The sequence below is a fragment of the Chiloscyllium plagiosum genome, chromosome 38 (assembly GCF_004010195.1).
Source record: "Chiloscyllium plagiosum isolate BGI_BamShark_2017 chromosome 38, ASM401019v2, whole genome shotgun sequence".
NCBI classification, from domain to species: Eukaryota; Metazoa; Chordata; class Chondrichthyes; order Orectolobiformes; family Hemiscylliidae; genus Chiloscyllium; species Chiloscyllium plagiosum.
Genome location: NC_057747.1, coordinates 10,730,629 through 10,747,528, shown reverse-complemented (window position 1 = coordinate 10,747,528; position 16,900 = coordinate 10,730,629). Strand labels below are relative to the sequence as shown.

Below are 16,900 nucleotides of genomic sequence, written 5' to 3'. Positions count from 1 at the left end.
TGGAAACAGGTAGTTGGCTGACACTGTCCACCCATTTCAATTTGGAGGGTGTGCCATTCTCCAGTGTAGTGACTGTAACAATGTGCACTTCATAGAATAGGAGTTCCCTGATTGGACCAGATTAACAACCTCAATCAGGGAGCCCTGGCTGACAGATATAAACAGGAGTGTCAGAGGTTCTGTGCACTCTGAGACTGGTTCTGAGAGGGCTGGATCAGTGTCAAGGACTCTCCATGTGTGAATAAAGGGTGACTTGATGACAGGATACTGGCCTCCATGGAGTTAAATTTAAATCTAGATCCTCTGTGTTTTTACATTCAAGTGTTTTGTCAAATGCACAGTATCCCATGGTGACTTGCGGCCAATATGGCCCTCAATGGTTATTGCCGCTTAGTCCCTTTACAAAATCTCTCTCGATATTTTCAGGAAGAAAACTTCCACATCTAACATCTCAAAAAGAGTAAACGTTTCTGTCACTAAGTCACTTTTTGCTACTTGTATCCATACAGTCTGACCAATCGTGAACAATACATGCTCTATTTTCTGTCATAAGGCCGAATGCCATGCCAAATGTCCGATGTATGCCATGGACACTGCTGGAAAGGAATGCTATCCAAAGGATTGTTTTAGCGCTTTGTTGCAGCAATGTTTCTGTCTGAATGTTTGACTCCCATTGAAACTAGAATTCTCAATACTAAGGGACAAGTCAAAAAAACTTAAATGCTGACTTGGAGTGAGAAATGCCCAGTTGGCATTTCCACAGCCTTGTATACAATCTACTAAATGCCATGGCACCCATCTTCACTCCTTCCAAATTTATCAAAATCTGATCAAGCTTCATAAAGTTAGCAAATAGTTGATCGGATAAATTATTCACAAAAGTTCATAATTTGCTCCCTTCAGACCTTACTTAGAATATAAACACAAGCTGAGAAAAGGTGTAGCTGCCACGAGGGGTGAAAGAAAGTGGTTCATGCATATTTAAAACTTTAGTCCATTGGTCAAGCTACCAAGTGTCTTTAAACTAGCCTCTGATAAAACATGCATGTGAATAATCTGAGAGTCATTAGCACTTAAGCAATTGCAAACAAGTTCATCAAGTCACATTTACCTCCTACTTTACCATCTAGTTTCTGTTTGATTGTTTGCACCATGATCTTAGAGGCTTCAATGGAGAATGGCAAAATACTCTGGAACCTCATTATCCAATTACTTGAGTTGTGGTCAAAGATCTGCAAAGATGAATAATAATGTTATAAGATTATGAAACATCTCCTACAATACTTTGAAACCACTGTATTTCAAATGGGCAATGAATCTAAGTTTATAGGTGGAATCTTAAATCAGAGTTTCAGATAGTCAAGGGTGGAATGTTGGCTCAGTGGTTAGCACTGCTGCCTCACTGCGGCAGGGATCCGGGTTCGATTCCAGCCTCAGGCGATTGGCTGTGTGCAGTTTGCACGTTGTCAGAGAAATTTCTCCAGGTGCTCCGGTTTCTTTCCACACTCCAAATATGTGTAAGGAAAGGTGGATTGGCCGAGCTAAATTGCCCTAGCGTACAGGCTAAGTTGATTAACCCTGGTAAATGCAGGGTTACAGGGAAAGGTTAGCAGTGGGATGCTCTTCAGAGGGTCAGTGTGGACTTGATGGGCTGAATGGCCTGCTTCCATGCCACAGGGATTCTTTGATGTTTGAAGATATGCAGCAAGTCAGGCCGAGAGAAAAATATTGTTAATCTTTCACATCGAAAATGATAACTATTTCCCTTCACCCAATCCACCTCTTCCCCTACAAATACTGCCTGCCTTGGAATGTTTCCATCCATTTATATTTTAGGATTTCAGCATCCATGGTGCTTTTCCTCCTTGGTAGAAGATACTGCTATTGTTATGTTGTTGGCACCAGTTTCATGTTATAATGCTAAGTGACACAGTTCTGAACTGGGCTATGGTTCTGCAAGTGTGAATAGTCCAAAGGCAGAAGAGTTTCCAACCAGAGGACATGAATTTAAGGTTCAGAAGGAGACAAAAGCAATTAATTACAGGCTAGTTAGCCTAACATCTGGTTCACAGAAAAGTTAGATTCTCTTATTAATGGAGGTTATGGTGAGGCTCATGGAAAATCTTAATGTAATTGCAGCAAGGCAGAGTCAACATGGTTTTGTGAAAGGAAAATCATGTTTTACCAATTTAGTAGAGCTTTTTGAGGAAGTAACAAGCAAGTTGGATAATGGAAAACCTCTAGATGTGGTGTACTTGGATTTTTCAAAAGCCTTTTGCTGATTGCCATATCGAATAAAGAATACATAGTATGCCCTCATGGATACAGAGTGTGTTGGCTAACACGGAGGAGAGAATATGAATAAATGGGTCACTTCCAGGCTTGTAAGTTGTAACCAGTGGAGTGCCACAGGAATCAGTCTCCCTTATATACCTACGATCCAAATGAATGACTTGAATAAAGGGACTGGCGTATAGTTACTCATGACACCAAGATGAATAGAAACGTAAGTTGCGAGGAGAACATAAGGAGTCTCCAGGTAAATCTGGATAGGTTAAGTGAAGAGCGAGAGAATCTGGAAAAGTATATAGATAGTGGCAAAAAAAACTGGCAGGTGGAGTACAGTGTGGGAAATGTGAACTCATCCATTCTGGCAGGAGTTATAACAAAGGAAAAATAAAATAGAGTCATAGAGATATACAGCATGGAAACAGACCCTTCGGTCCAACCCGTCCATGCTGACCAGATACTCCAATCCAAAAACAATTGAGAAAGATCACAAAACTCGGCAGAAAATGAATGGTGCAGGCTCAGGAACAGGGCAAATGGAATGTTGTCACTCATTTAAGGAACATGGAATATAAAAGTAGATCATTTACATAAAAGTCATAGAATCCCTACAGTGTGGAAACAAGCCATTTGGCCCAACAAGTCCACACCGACCCTCCAAAGTGTAACACACACAGACCCATTCCCCTACCTTTACCCCTGACTAATGCACCTGACCTAGACAAAGACCCACATGCACACATATATATTGTGGGGTGAATTTGTACTTGCAGGGTTACATTGTACTTTGCTCAAAAACTGCATGCATTCATGTAGAACTCTGAGCTCAAAAACTGCATGAGTTTATGTAAAACTCGGTTATCTCACTTTTTAGATTAGAATCAATCCAAGCATCATGGCATAGACAGAGAACACAAGGGGCCAATACCTTCAACATATTGTCTAGCTATCACCATTGTTAACAGCTAACCCGAGAATGCAACTTTTTTAAAAAAAGGTTTTGTGATTTATACATGAAAGAAGTGAAACTATCACTGTATTCTAACAGATGAAAGGCCTAACAGACAATCAATTTTTCAATGTATACTTTCAGTTACATCACACTGTAAATTTTTGCTATAAATTCTGTGTTATGATTGAGCCCTCCACTACCACCTGGTGAAGGAGCATCGCTCCAAAGGCTAGTGTGCTTCCAATTAAACCTGTTGGACCTGGTGTTGTGTGATTTTTAACTTTGTGCACCTAACCTACACATCCCTAAACACTAAGGGCAATTTAGCATGGCCAATTCACCTAACCTGCACATCTTTGGACTGTGGGAGGAAACCCACGCAGACATGGGGAGAATGTTCAAACTCCACACAAACACTCGCCCGAGGCTGAAATCAAACCCAGGTCCTTGGTGCTGTGAGGCAGCAGGGCTAACCACTGAGCCACTGTGTCGACCTCAGTTTTGCTACAGTTGTACAACATGCTGGCAAGATCGCATCTGGAGCACTGAGTACAGGTTTGGTCTCCTCACCCAAGAAAGAATCCATCTGCATTACAAGCAGTTCAGAGAAGGTTCACTCAACTAAGTTCCTGGAATGAAGGACTTACCTTATGAGGACTTTTACCCATTGGAATTTGGAAGAATGACTGGTGGTCTTATTGATGCATTAAAGTAATCCCCGAATCCATTAGATGGATCAGTCAACCCCTGGTCTTGTGTAATGTAAAAGCATCTTAGAGTGAATCATTTTATAGATTACACTGTGGAAATCTAGGCAAATGTCACAAATGAACCATCGTCTTAATTATTTAGCAGCCCCTCTCTGATTTGTCATCTCCTGTTCCACTTTATGTCAGGATTCCAATAGATACATTTGAAAAACAAATTGTCATAAATTTTACCAACTTCCATTCCACAGAGAATCCAACTGTATGGTGTCAGGACAGTCAGTGGTCTAAACTATTAATCTATTGACCCAATAACCTAAAATAACAGTAAAACTATTTATACTGGAGCTCACTTGGAATGTGCATACTGATTATGTAACTCTTTATCAAGATTAGATGATGAGACCTTAGAGATAGGGTTATTTTAATAGGAAACTGTAGTCAGCTACTGAATGGCGGAATTGTGTACAGTATTATCACTTTACTTAAGTAAGCTTTTAAAAGCATTGTAAGCAGTTCAGTGAAGGTTTACGAAACTAATACAGTCTATGAGGAAAGGATAGGCTTGAATCCGCTGCAGTTTAGAAAGGTAAGATTGAAACATAGGAGATACTGAGAGGAATAAAAACCAAAAGAATTGCAAATGCTGGAAATCAGAAACAAAAACAGAAGTTGCTGGAACAGCTTAGCAGGTCAAATGGCATCTGTGAAGGGAAATACGAGTTAATATTTCAGATCCAGTGACTCTTCCTCAGAGACCCTGAGGAGATCTGACAAGGTGGATGGTGAAAGGATGTTTCCCCCAATGGGAGAGGCAAGAACTAGGACACACGGTTTGAAATAATGGGTGTCCAGTTAAGACAGAGATGAGGAAACTTTTTTGTCTCGCAGGAAGGTTATTCATCTGAGGAATTCTCTTTCCCAGAAAGCAGCAAAGATAGAGTTATTGAATCCTTTAAAAGGCTGATTTAGAGAATAACATGTTGACATGAGAGTCAAAAGATACAGCAGTAGACAGAAAACTGGGAGCCATGATGTTATCAAAAGGCAGATCAAGATTAAGGACTCCGAAAACTTACTCCTACTCAATGTGCAAGTTCATAATTGGCAGAACAACCTAAGATAATAGAAGAATATGATTTCTGCCTCACACAGGAAGTTATGATGAGTAAAATACTGATGGACAATGGACAAAGACTCAATAATAACTTTCAATAATAGCTATTGTACTGTAGAAAACACAGCAGCCAAACTGTACACAGCAAGCTCCCACAAATAGCAATGTGATCGTGACCAGATTAGGTGTTTGAGCAATGTTCTTTCAAAGGGTAAAATTGGCCAGGAGACAGAAGGTAACTCCCTAGCTCTTGCATGAAACAAATTCTACAGAATCTTTCTTGCCCTCATCCAAAATACAATACCTCAACAACTGTAGCATTCTTCAGTGCTGGACTGGAATGTCAGCCCACATTGTCATTCTCAGATTCTGGAGTGGAATTATTATGTTTTAGTTTACAGTTTGGATTTTGAACTAGTGGCATATGAGATTTGGTGTGTGTGTGTGTGTGTGTGTGTGTGTGTCTAGGAAGGGATTTAATGATTAACTCATAAGGCCTTCTGAAGCAATAGTTTGTTTAAAAAAAGACATGAGGTGTATAGTTCTTAGGTTATTTGTTTACATGGGGGCAATTAAAGTAAATAATGTAACGCATTAGGTTTCAGTTAGAAGGGTTTAAAAACTGCATTTTTTGGTGATCTACATCTTAGTAAATCCTTTTAGTTTGCAGAAATTCTGGTTGAACTCTTTTGTTTAAAACAGCTTCCCCTGAACAACAAGATCGTTTATAATAGAAAATAGAAGCCAGTGTAGGCCATTCTTCACTTCAGGGCCTCATCCACCATTTACAATGATCATGGCTGATCTTCCAACCGACTGCCCTGTTTCTGCTTTCTCCACATACTGTTTAATCCCTTAGCCTCAAGATATATATTTTCATCTCCATCATGAAAACATTCAATGTTTTGGCCTCAACCCCTTCAGGGACAAAGAACTTCACAAGTTCACCACTCTCTAGGTGAAGAACATTAGTTCTGCTATGAAATATGTTACCTCAGTGGAAGGAGTTTAGTTTGAAAATTCCAGACTAGAAGTGCTTGATTAAAATGCTGAAGCAGTTATTTGGAGATGAGAAAGTCTAAGCTCGGTTCTATGAAGACTTAAGGAACAGGCTGTTACATTCTCAAGACTAGGAATTGAAACATAATTAAATTAAGCCGTATGGACTTGGTAGAGAAGAAAACTGTCTCTCATGTGAATACTATAAAGGAGTGTTATTTGGCTTCAAGGGATTGCCTTATGCCGTTTGGAAATCTTTAAGTTTATTTGTAAATAGTTGGATTATTCTATTTTTTCTTCATTTCTTTTGCATAATAAACTTCTGTTTTATCGTTAAACCCAAATCTGCAGCACTTGCGTTTCAGTAAAAGACCAACTTGTTAAAAGCTAAAATTATGGACATTATTAAATTGGAGAGGGTTCAGAAAAGATTGACAAGGATGTCGCTAGGGTTGGAGGATTTGAGCTATATGGAGAGGCTGAATAGGCTGGGACATCGGAGGTTGAGGGGTGACCTTACAGAGGCTTATAAAATCATGAGGGATATGGATAGGGTGAATGGGCAAGTGCTTATTTCCAAGGTGGGGCGTGCCCAAATCTAGACAGCATAGGTTTCAGGTGAGAGTGGAAAGATATAAAAGGGTTCTGAGAGGCAATCTTTTCATGCTGAGGGGGTGTGTGTATGGAATGGGCTGCCATAGGACAATGGGCTGCTGGTACAATTACAACATTTAAAAGGCATCTGGGTGGGTATATGAATAGGGAGGGTTTAGAGAGATATTGGCCAAATGTTGAGAAATGGGACTAATTAGTTTAGGATATCTGGTCGGCATGGACGAGTTGGATCAAATGGTCTGTTTCCGTGTTGTATAGCTCTATGACTCTCACATTTCTGCCTGAGAGGAGGGAGTGCTACCAACTTAGCCATTGTTGACACACACACACAGCTGATCAAGACCATGCCTGTAGACTAGAGGGCAATCTGAACACAGTGATCTGACTGTATTAGCGTCTGAAGTTGCGATGATACTGCTTTCCTTCATTTGACTCTATGTGCCTCAGAACCAGTAATAACGTGATTCAGTCGTTAACCACCCAACAAATAAATGGACTCAATAAGAGCAAAAATGGAGCCCTCCTGTAGTTCAGTGGCATTGTCCCTCCCTCTGAACCAAGAGACCCACGTTCAAGTCCAACCTGCTCCAGAGGTGTGTGATAACATATCTAAATGTGTTGTTTCAGATTAAAAAAAGGATAAAAACAAAAATGATCTGAGAATTTGCCAGGACAAATAGCTGGACAAGAGTTGCTCCAACATTCTTCATCAATAATGGAGTATAGGGAATAGCCTGGCTGTCCGCTTTGAACAGCTGAGATGTTCAGACAAAAATAGAATCAAAGCAATTAAAAGTGACCACATTATAAATCAGTATGTGTGGGGAAGACAGGAAATAGCAACAGATGTCTCAAATGATTTCAAGACCCTAACCTCCTGTAGAGATCCAGGTGATGGTTTCAGAACGTGCAACCTTCCTCTTTGCTGCTGTTACAGGATCTGAGTCTCTCCATTAGGTTACTGCCTCATAATCATTCTCTAGAAATCTGTGGTTCTTTCGTAGGCGCTCCCTTTCTCGGTCGTTGTCTTTGGAAACAGTAGAGCAGCCTCCCCAATACGAATGGCTTTCACGTGCTTGCGTGGGCATGTCATAGCTGTGCAAAGTGACACAGACAGAATCTATATCCCCAGCATCCCATCCACTGGACAGTGTGAGAGCATCAGAGGCCAGCAACTGAGTTACAGATTAAAAGAGCTCTCTTCTCCCTCTGCATCGCCAACACCAAATAAGTATTTTGTGTCAAGTGGTGCTCGACTGAATAATTCCTCCTCCATCTAAACCTGCTGGCTGTGTTATGGAATAGTTACATGCATCAGGAGGCCATTCTGCCCATCATGCCTGTGGTGGTTTTATTACCTAATGTCAGCCTTCTGTCTTTTCCCCACATACCTGCATCCAATTCCCTCTTGAACGTCTCAATTGAATCAGCCTCTATCTAGTCATTCCTAATCATTACTGGGAGGTGTGTCTTTTGATTGAATGTCTCAAGTGAATCAGCCTCAATCTTAACAACCAACTGTGGGAAAAGGGCTTTTTCTTTGACCCTCACATCACCCTTTCTTGCTTTGCACATCACAGACAGGAGTGAATTGGCAACAATCTGTAAGTGAACCATTCTCGATACTAAAGCGCAGAGAATGAGGGCAGGTCTGCAGTTCCCTGACAATACACCCACCCCAGTAAGAGTCTTTCAGTAATGATTAGGAACAGCGACTGAGCAGGTTATTCTGCTCGCTGAAGTTGGCAAGGAAGGGGAAGTAATTGGACAAGTTGGTCCTGTAAAGATATCGCCCCATTTCTCACCACCTCGGCTGTCAAGTGTTAAGCCAGGAAGGCCTTTACTACCTCACCAATTAGATAGCTTAAACGGTCAAATCTCAGCCACTTAAGACCTTATCTCCCCAGTTATCTGCTTTCTCTGGAAGCAAATACAGTGGCTGGTTTTCAGAGCTCTTGTGGTACAGTTGTAGTGTCCATTCCTTTCAGCCAGGAGTCTTGCATTTAACTCCCACCTGTTCTAACGGTGTGTCATAACATGGCTGTTTTCCCAACTGGGTGACTTTGTTGGGGGAGGCAGGTGGGTGGGGGGGGAAGCTGTTCTCACCTCCATTTACCCCAGTTTGGGAACAATTAGGGGCATAAATAAGGCAAGAGTATGATCTCTGAAAGCCAGCTCCCTTGCCTCTCACCCCTACCCAACCCTCATCCCCAAACCCCGTTGTTTCTCACGGAGTGACTCCTAAGAGTCAAAGGAAAAAGACCGACCGACATGCTAAGAGGATCTTTCCCTTCATGGGAGAGACTGGCACCAGATGACACACTCTCAGAATAAAGGGGCACCAATTTAAGACTGTGATGAGCAGGAATTTCTTCTCTCAGACAGTTGGGTTCCTTTGGAAATCCCTATCACAGAGAGCTGTGGGAGCAGAGTCCTTATTTATGCTTAGGGCTGATATATTTAGATTCTTGACTGAGAAGGGAAATCAAGGATTATGGGGAAAACTCAGAAAAGTGGATATAGGAATGCCAAATCAGACATTTTTTTTTATTATTCATTCACAGGATGATGGTGGCCCTGGCTAGGCCAGTATTTATTGGCCATCCATAGTTTCCCAGAGAGCAGTTAAAAGTCAACTACATTGCTGTGAGTCAGGAGTCACATGTAGGCCAGATCACGTAAGGACATCAGATTTCCTCCCTTCAGAGGCACGAGTGAACCAAATGGATTTTTCGTACAATTGACACTGGCCATCATTAGACTCTTAATTGCAGATTTAAAAAAAACAATCCAAATTCTACCATTTTTCATGGTAGGATTCAAATTAGGGTCTGCAGATCATTACCAGGCTCTCTGGATTAAGGGTTTAGTGATAATACCAATAGGCTATTGCCATCCTATTGGATGGCAGAGTGGGTTTGAGGAGCTGAATGGCCTCGTCCTATTCCTCTTTCTTACAGTCTGGTTGTCTCACTATTGGATTACTGGAGGAGGAGTCAGCCTCAACCGATGGTCTTAGGACCCAGAAGATTCCAAACTCTTATTGGTTGGCGATTTGCAGTGAGCCAGAATGCCACTTTTGAGGCCCGTGACAGGCTAGTAAACTTGCCAAGCTGTTGGCTGTAAAATGTTCACCATTGAATGGGCAGTGGTGGTGGTGGTGGAGGGGCAGTGATTTCGTCCACCCCCAGTACATCTACCATCTCACAGTGTGAAGAAGAAAAAACATTGGTGGCCACTAAAGTCTCTTCCACTACAGAATCAGAAATTATTGGAAACTGAGCAGAACTGAAGAAAGGCATCACTGGACCCAAAACGTTAACTCTGCTTTCTTTCCACAGATGCTGCCAGGCCTGCCGAGTTTTCTCCAGCCATTTCTGATTTCCAGAATGTGCAGTTGTTTGTTTATTTTCTCTGGCAGAACAGATGCTGCCAGATCTCCTGAGTATTTGCAGCAGTTTTTATTTCACTGTCTGATTTCAAGCATCTGCATTATTTTTGTTTTGAAATTTATAATCACATAAACACACACATCTCACTCTGGGAATACACACAAATAAACACTCACAGAATCTGATTTGGTTTAATCAGAAATGTATAAAAACAATAACAGCATGTCAGCCTCCTCTTGAAAAAGCTTCTTCCCACATTGAAACCAAGTTCAATTGAAGTGGTAATGGAGTCCACAACCACCTGCTGAAGGAGCAGTGCTCGGAAAGCTAGTGCTTCCAAATAAACCTGTTGGACTATAACCTGGTGTTGTGTGATTTTTAACTTTGTACACCCCAGTCCAACACCAGCACCTCCAAATCATGAAGTGGTAATGACAGTGAAAGGCAAAAGGGTAGAAGTATAGACAGTACCTTCAGGAACAGGGAGGTAAGCCCATTCCATACTTCCTGCTTCTGTTCCTGTGTGAGATCGGGAAGTGAGCGGAGGTAATCAGAGAACTCCCTTTCCAGACATTCCAGAGCTGTGGAATTCATGTCGTCCTGCTCCTCGGACTCTGTAGGCCGGCTCGCAGCGTTTTCACTCCCTGCCGGTGGAGGGCTCACTTTACACTGAGGAAGCAGAGCAGGCCCCGCCAGCTGTTTCAACCTCTCCATACCTTTATCCATCTGTACAAGTTCCTGCTTCTCACGGCAGCGGGGAAGAAGTGGCTTTCAATCTGCAAACAAAAACTCCGTAAGCACACCGGGATTTGACTGCCTCTCAGATAATCGCTCACGAGCAGAAGACTTTCACCTATATAGCACCTTTTAGAATCATAGAATCCCTACAGTATGGAAACAGGCCCTTTGGCCAACCAAGTCCACACTGACCCTCCGAACAGTATCCCATCCAGATCCATTCCCCCATCCTATATTTATCCCTGATTAATGCACTTAACCTGCACAACCCTGAACACTACAGGTAATTTATCATGGCCAATTCACCTAACCTGCACATCTTTGGACTGTGGGAGGAAACCTTTCACGAAACTTTGAATACACCAAAATGCTTTATAGCCATTTCAGTTTGCATTAAGTGTTGTAATGGGGTAAATTACTTCAGTCATAAATAAAAAAGTACATGGTTTATTTTGATTCATAGAATCCCTACAGTGTGGAAGCAGGCCATTCAGCCCATCAAGTCCACACTGACACTTCGAAGAGCATCCTGCTCAGACCCCCCTTCCCCTATTCCTGAAATCTGCATGTCCCATGGCTAGTCTACCTAGCCTGCATATCCCTGGATACTATGGAGCAATTTAACATGGCCAATCCACCTAACCTGAACATCTTTGGATTGTGAGGAGAAACCGATACAGGGAGAATGTATCAACTCCATACAGACAGTCGCCAGAGAGTAGATTCAAACCTGGGTTCCTGGTGCTGAGAAGCAGCAGTGCTCACCACTGAGCCACTGTGCTGCCCCTCAAGTCTCTCAGTTTGATTGGGCACTGTTGGGCATGTGCAAGCAAAACTAGCGCATTCCTGACATGACCTTCCTGCACGTCCCAATATTTTCCCACTCCTGCAACTTATTACCAACTCCCCTCTCCCCTGCCATAGTTTATTCTCCCGACACTGCTGATTTTCCTCTCTCGCATTCTCCCATGAAATTTCGACAGCTATGTTGTAGGAGTTTCAAATGATTGGAGCTTCACAAACTGGACTGTAGGAATTCCCAGTCTCTGCTCCCAACGGAACATGTTCCCTCATACATAAGTGGACTTTCACTCTATGCTTTTGAATGTATTAAGTCATAAACAGCAACATCAATATTAAATTCATGAATAATCATACAATGTGATAAACTGTATAACATGAAAGCATATGCAATGGCACGGAGACAAGTAATTAAAAGCAAATGTAAAATTTAAAACCCCTTTTTTAAATTTTGCAAAACATCTGAAACTTAATACTAGTCATGCAAAAGTAAAATTACACAAATATATTTAATACCGCACTTAAAATAAAATCTGTTTCCTGGACTGTGAGACAGCCAGACACACGCAACTTTAAAACAAACAGGTTGGTCTTGCATTCCTTCAGTGCACTGGGAAAGCATACAAGAACATACCTGACAATAGCGACTGCTCAAATCCCTCTATAGCTCGCCACATACAAATCCCTTCCCCGAATGTCTGGCTTCTTATCTCTCTCCAATCACAAAACCAGTAATGCAATCCTTATCTGCACACCACCAAAATTCTTAGGTTTCGTTCTGCAGCCTAGTCTTTGACCAGTGAATCACCAGAGACCCATGTCATGCGGCTCACTTCCTGATAAAAGAAGAAGTGAATGAAATGTGGGCTATCATTACATTATAACCCAGTGAGCAAACTTTGCAAAACTTCTCACGAGCACACGGTTACTTAATCAACGTGCTCTGCATTTAAATCTCTTCAATTGTACAGCATAATGAGATTTGCAACTGGATTGAATGACACTGAGATATTAGAAACTGTTTTTATTGGCAGGAGGTTGGTAAACAGATGACAGAGGAGGAAGAAGAAATGAGGTTTTTTTTTTAAAACTTATAACTCATGATCCGGAATGATTTAGCTGCAATGGTGGTGGGGGCAGATTCAACAGTAACTTTGACAAATGGAACAGGACACCTACATGAAAGGAGAAACTTGCAAGGAAAGGATGGGGAGAGGCGCTAATTGGTTAGCTCTTTCAAAGAGCCAAACCCAGGCATGATGAACCAGGTTGGCTCTTCCTCTGCTCTCTGTTCAGATTATACAAAACAGTTCGACTGTCTTTCACATTGGAAGCTCACGCTCATCGCCAACACACTCGCCAGCAGTGACTGGACTGCAATTTAAGATGGGCAAACCAAAACAGAAGAGAGTTTCCGTTTAACCCGAGCAGTGGGGAGGAGAAAGGGAGTGCTGAGACTGTCAGTCGCAGGGGGGAGAATGTGGAGGGAGGAGAAACAGAGCAGAATTCATAAGGCCTCATGCAAAATTTGCATTCTTCAAACAGATTCAGATTCAGTGTTGCCGCAGCGGAATATTTCTTCAGCTCAAAAAAAATGTTGAGTTCCTGTTTTTTCCCATATGTAACTGTTGTCATACCAACAAAACTCTGTCAATTACTGGACATTTCATGGCACCATCTCTTGCAACAGCAGATCATTGACAGCTAACAGAAATTTCACTCAATATATGTTCATATGTAATTTGGACTGGCCTGAGATATGTTTATTCATTATTTTGTATATTCTTTTGAAATTCCACTTCCATTTCAATGAATGGCTGTACGCTGGGCTAAAATTGGGGCATTGGTTCAGATGCACAATTAAAGGTTAGGTTAGATTCCCTACAGTATGGAAACAGGCCCTTCAGCTCAACACGTCCACACCAACCCTCCAAAGAGTAACCCACCCAGACTCATTTCCCTCTGACTAATGCACCTAACACTATGGGCAATTTAGAATGGTCAATTCACCTGACCTGCACATATTTGGACTGTGGGAGGAAACCCATGCAGACACTGGGAGAATGTCTGTGTTGAGTTTGCATAGTCGCCAGAGTCTGGAATCAAAACTGGGGCCCTGATGCTGTGAGGCAGCAGTGCTAACCACTGAGCCACCGTGCCGCCCATGCAGGTAGCACCTGCAACTACACAGCACTCCCTTAACTAAACCAGCTGAACCTGGATTCCGTCACCAAGTCACTGGGGTGGGGATCGAAACCACAACCCACTCTCTGAGAGGCAATTATGGTTATCCTTTGAGCCACACTGAATACCATGATGGAAATATCTCTAATAAGGATCCAATGCATAATCCCAATCAAACTGAAAGATTATGCTGTCCCCCAATTTCTTCTTATTGCGCATTGAGTTTTAAAATACCAACATTCAGTGTAGGAACTACCATCTGGACAGAAATCTTGGTTTAAAAAAAACAGTTTTTCAACCAACTTGTTTTGACATTGGTTAGGCCACTTTTGGAATACTGTGTGCAATTCTGATCTCCGTGCTATAGGAAAGATGCAGTGAAACTCGAAAGGTTGCAGACAGAAAAGATTTACAAGGATGTCGCCAGGGTTGGAAGGTTTGAGTTATAGGGAGAGGTTGAATAGACTGGGGCTGTTTTCCTTAGAGCATTGAAGGCTGAGGAGTGACCTTATAGAGGTTTATAAAATCATCAGGGGAATGGATAGTCAAGGTCTTTTCCCTGGGATATGGTAGTCCAAAACCAGAGGGCACATGTTTAAACTGAGGGGAGGGGGATTTAAAAGGGACATAAGGGGCAACATTTTCATGCAGAGAGTGGTGAGTGTAGGGAAATGAGCTGCCAGATGAAGTGGTGGAGGTTGGTACGACGATAGCATTTAAAAGACAACTGGATAGGTCCATGATTAGGAAGGGTTTAAGAGGAATATGGGCCAAACGCTGGCAAATGGGACAAGATTAATTTAGAATATCTGGTCAGCATGGACAAGATGGATCAAAGATTTCCGTGTTGTATGTCTCTATAACACCCAAGTAGGACTTAAACCCAGACCTGCGGGGCCAGGTGCAGGCACACTACAACTGCCCCCCCCCCCCGCCAAGAGTCCCAAAATCAGTACTGCAAAGGAAACATCTGATTTACAAAATTCATTTGACACTGCAATGGAATGAAAAAAAAAACATAATTGTTCGGCTCACAGATTCACACTGACCTCCTGAATGGACTGCAGGCAAATTCTCTACACAAAATGCCCAATGCACAAACACAAATATATTCCTGGCCACATGAAAGCACTTGCACAATCCTTTCTTGAGCTGAGAGAAGATGCCACGTCAGCCATGATCGTGAGTGAGAGTGAAACCCGCAGGGTGAGACGCTGTCTCTTTCATTGCCAAGGTAACACGGAAGAAGAGTGGACAAAGGACAATGAACTGACGTTCCTTTCTCCTGTTTGGTGTGATGTAGAATAGAAAGAGCTCTGCTTCTGGCAATTATGTAGCAGTTACCGTCACAGATGGTTATGACTTTACAATTGCTGATCTCAATCTCTGGCCCAGCAAGTCTGGGTTTAAGTCCGAGATGTACAACACAGAAACCATTGCTCCAACTTGTCCAACCTTTCTTATCTCTGGAATGTGGTGCTCTGTACCTCAATCCACAAAGAATGTAGTTTTCTCAGGATGCAAAACTGCTACAAGGTAAGAGACACTAAAAACAAAATTAAAAGCAAGCAGATAAGCATAAACATGAACTAAAATGTGTTTTTTCCCCAAGAAAAAGAGTTCCAGAAATGGCAACATTTATAAGATCAATAAAGGAACAAATGTAGTAATCATAATTTTATTTATAAAAAAGGCTAATTTGACTTTTAAATAATAGACAGGAGCTTACCATCACTATAGATGCCAGTTTCCAGCTAATTTGATCCACTCCACATGATATTAAGGAATCACTGAAGGCCCTAGATGCAGGTGTGGGCCCTGTCAACACACCAGCAATAGCACTGAAGACATGTGCTCTGAACTTGTCACATCCCTAGACAAGCTCTTCTAGTATAGTTAGAACACTGGCACCTACCCAACAATGTGGAAAATTGTCCAGGTGTGTCCTGTAAAGAAAAAGGCAGCAGAGATCTAACCCAGCCAAATACCACCCCATCAGTCTACTCTTCATCAGTGATGGAAGGTGTCATCTACAGTGCTAGTAATAGCTTGCTCACTGATGTCCAGTTTGGGCTCTGCCAGGGTCACTCAGCTCCTGACCTCATCACGGACTTGCTTCCAACATGAACAAGAGAGCTGAATTCCCGAGGGCAGGTGAGAGCGACAGCCCTTTGCGATCAAGGGCATATTTGACTGACGGTGTCATCAATGAGCCCTGGCAAAGCTAGAATCAGTGGGAATCAAGGGAAAACTCCCTGCTGTTAGATTTATACCTGATTGTAGGAATGATGTTTATAGTGGTTGGAGATCAATCACCTCAGCTCCAGGACATCACTACAAGAAGCAGAACTCTCTTCAGCTACTTCATCAATGACCTTCCCTCCATCAAAAAGGTCAGAAGTGGGGATGTTCACCGATGAGTACACCACGTTCAGCATCATTCATGACTCCACAGATACTGAAGCAATCCATGTTCAAACACAACAAGACGTGGACAATATCCACATTTGGCTGAAGAGTAGCTGTGAAAATATTAGGCTATGAGCATCTCCAACAAGATGGAATCTAATCATTGCCCCTTCGCATTCATTGGCATTGAATCCCCTATCAACATTTCCATTGATCAGAAACTGAGACGGACCAGACATATAAATAATGTGGCTTCAACCTGCACCAAATGAACTGCAGCAGTTCAAGATGGCAGCTCACCTTCACCCTCTTAACAGCAACTGGGATGAGCAATAAATGTTGCCCCAGCCAGCAACGCCCACTTCCCATGAATGAACAATAAGATATAAAAATGGCTGCCATAAGTCATACGACTGCCCTTGTTAATTCATCAACAGCAGACAGGCTATTGGTTACCTCAATATCAATCACAAAGTGGGGTATTCGGATTTCAATAAACTTGATGATACTTCAGGCAACAAGCAGGAAACTTGAAGAACCACCCTTATGTCTTTGTATTTGAAAAACCTAGAAAGTTTTTGTCAACTTACAGGATTCTCCCAATGTCCTCACAGCTGCAACAGAATATTCTTTTGTATTTTGCAGAGACTCTAATATCATTTACACTGTCTCTCTGGGGTTCCCCGGACCTTCTGTC

General features: G+C 42.2%; 1 protein-coding gene across 3 annotated transcripts in view; it reads right to left on the bottom strand.

Moving 5' to 3' along the window:
- wdfy4 (WDFY family member 4) overlaps window positions 1-16,900 on the bottom strand; it is a 318,819-nt gene that overhangs the window by 299,878 nt on the left and 2,041 nt on the right. For 2 of the 3 annotated variants that reach the window (XM_043678827.1, XM_043678830.1), the window contains exons 1-3: window positions 12,245-12,426; window positions 10,543-10,847; window positions 1,112-1,232 (exon numbers count right to left, since the gene is read on the bottom strand). In XM_043678827.1, coding sequence (XP_043534762.1) covers window positions 1,112-1,232; window positions 10,543-10,797 — 376 coding nt within the window. In that variant the 5' untranslated portion in view covers window positions 10,798-10,847; window positions 12,245-12,426. Of the gene's footprint in view, window positions 1-1,111; window positions 1,233-10,542; window positions 10,848-12,244; window positions 12,427-16,900 lie in introns of those variants that run through there. The other variant, XM_043678828.1, reaches the window with a different exon arrangement.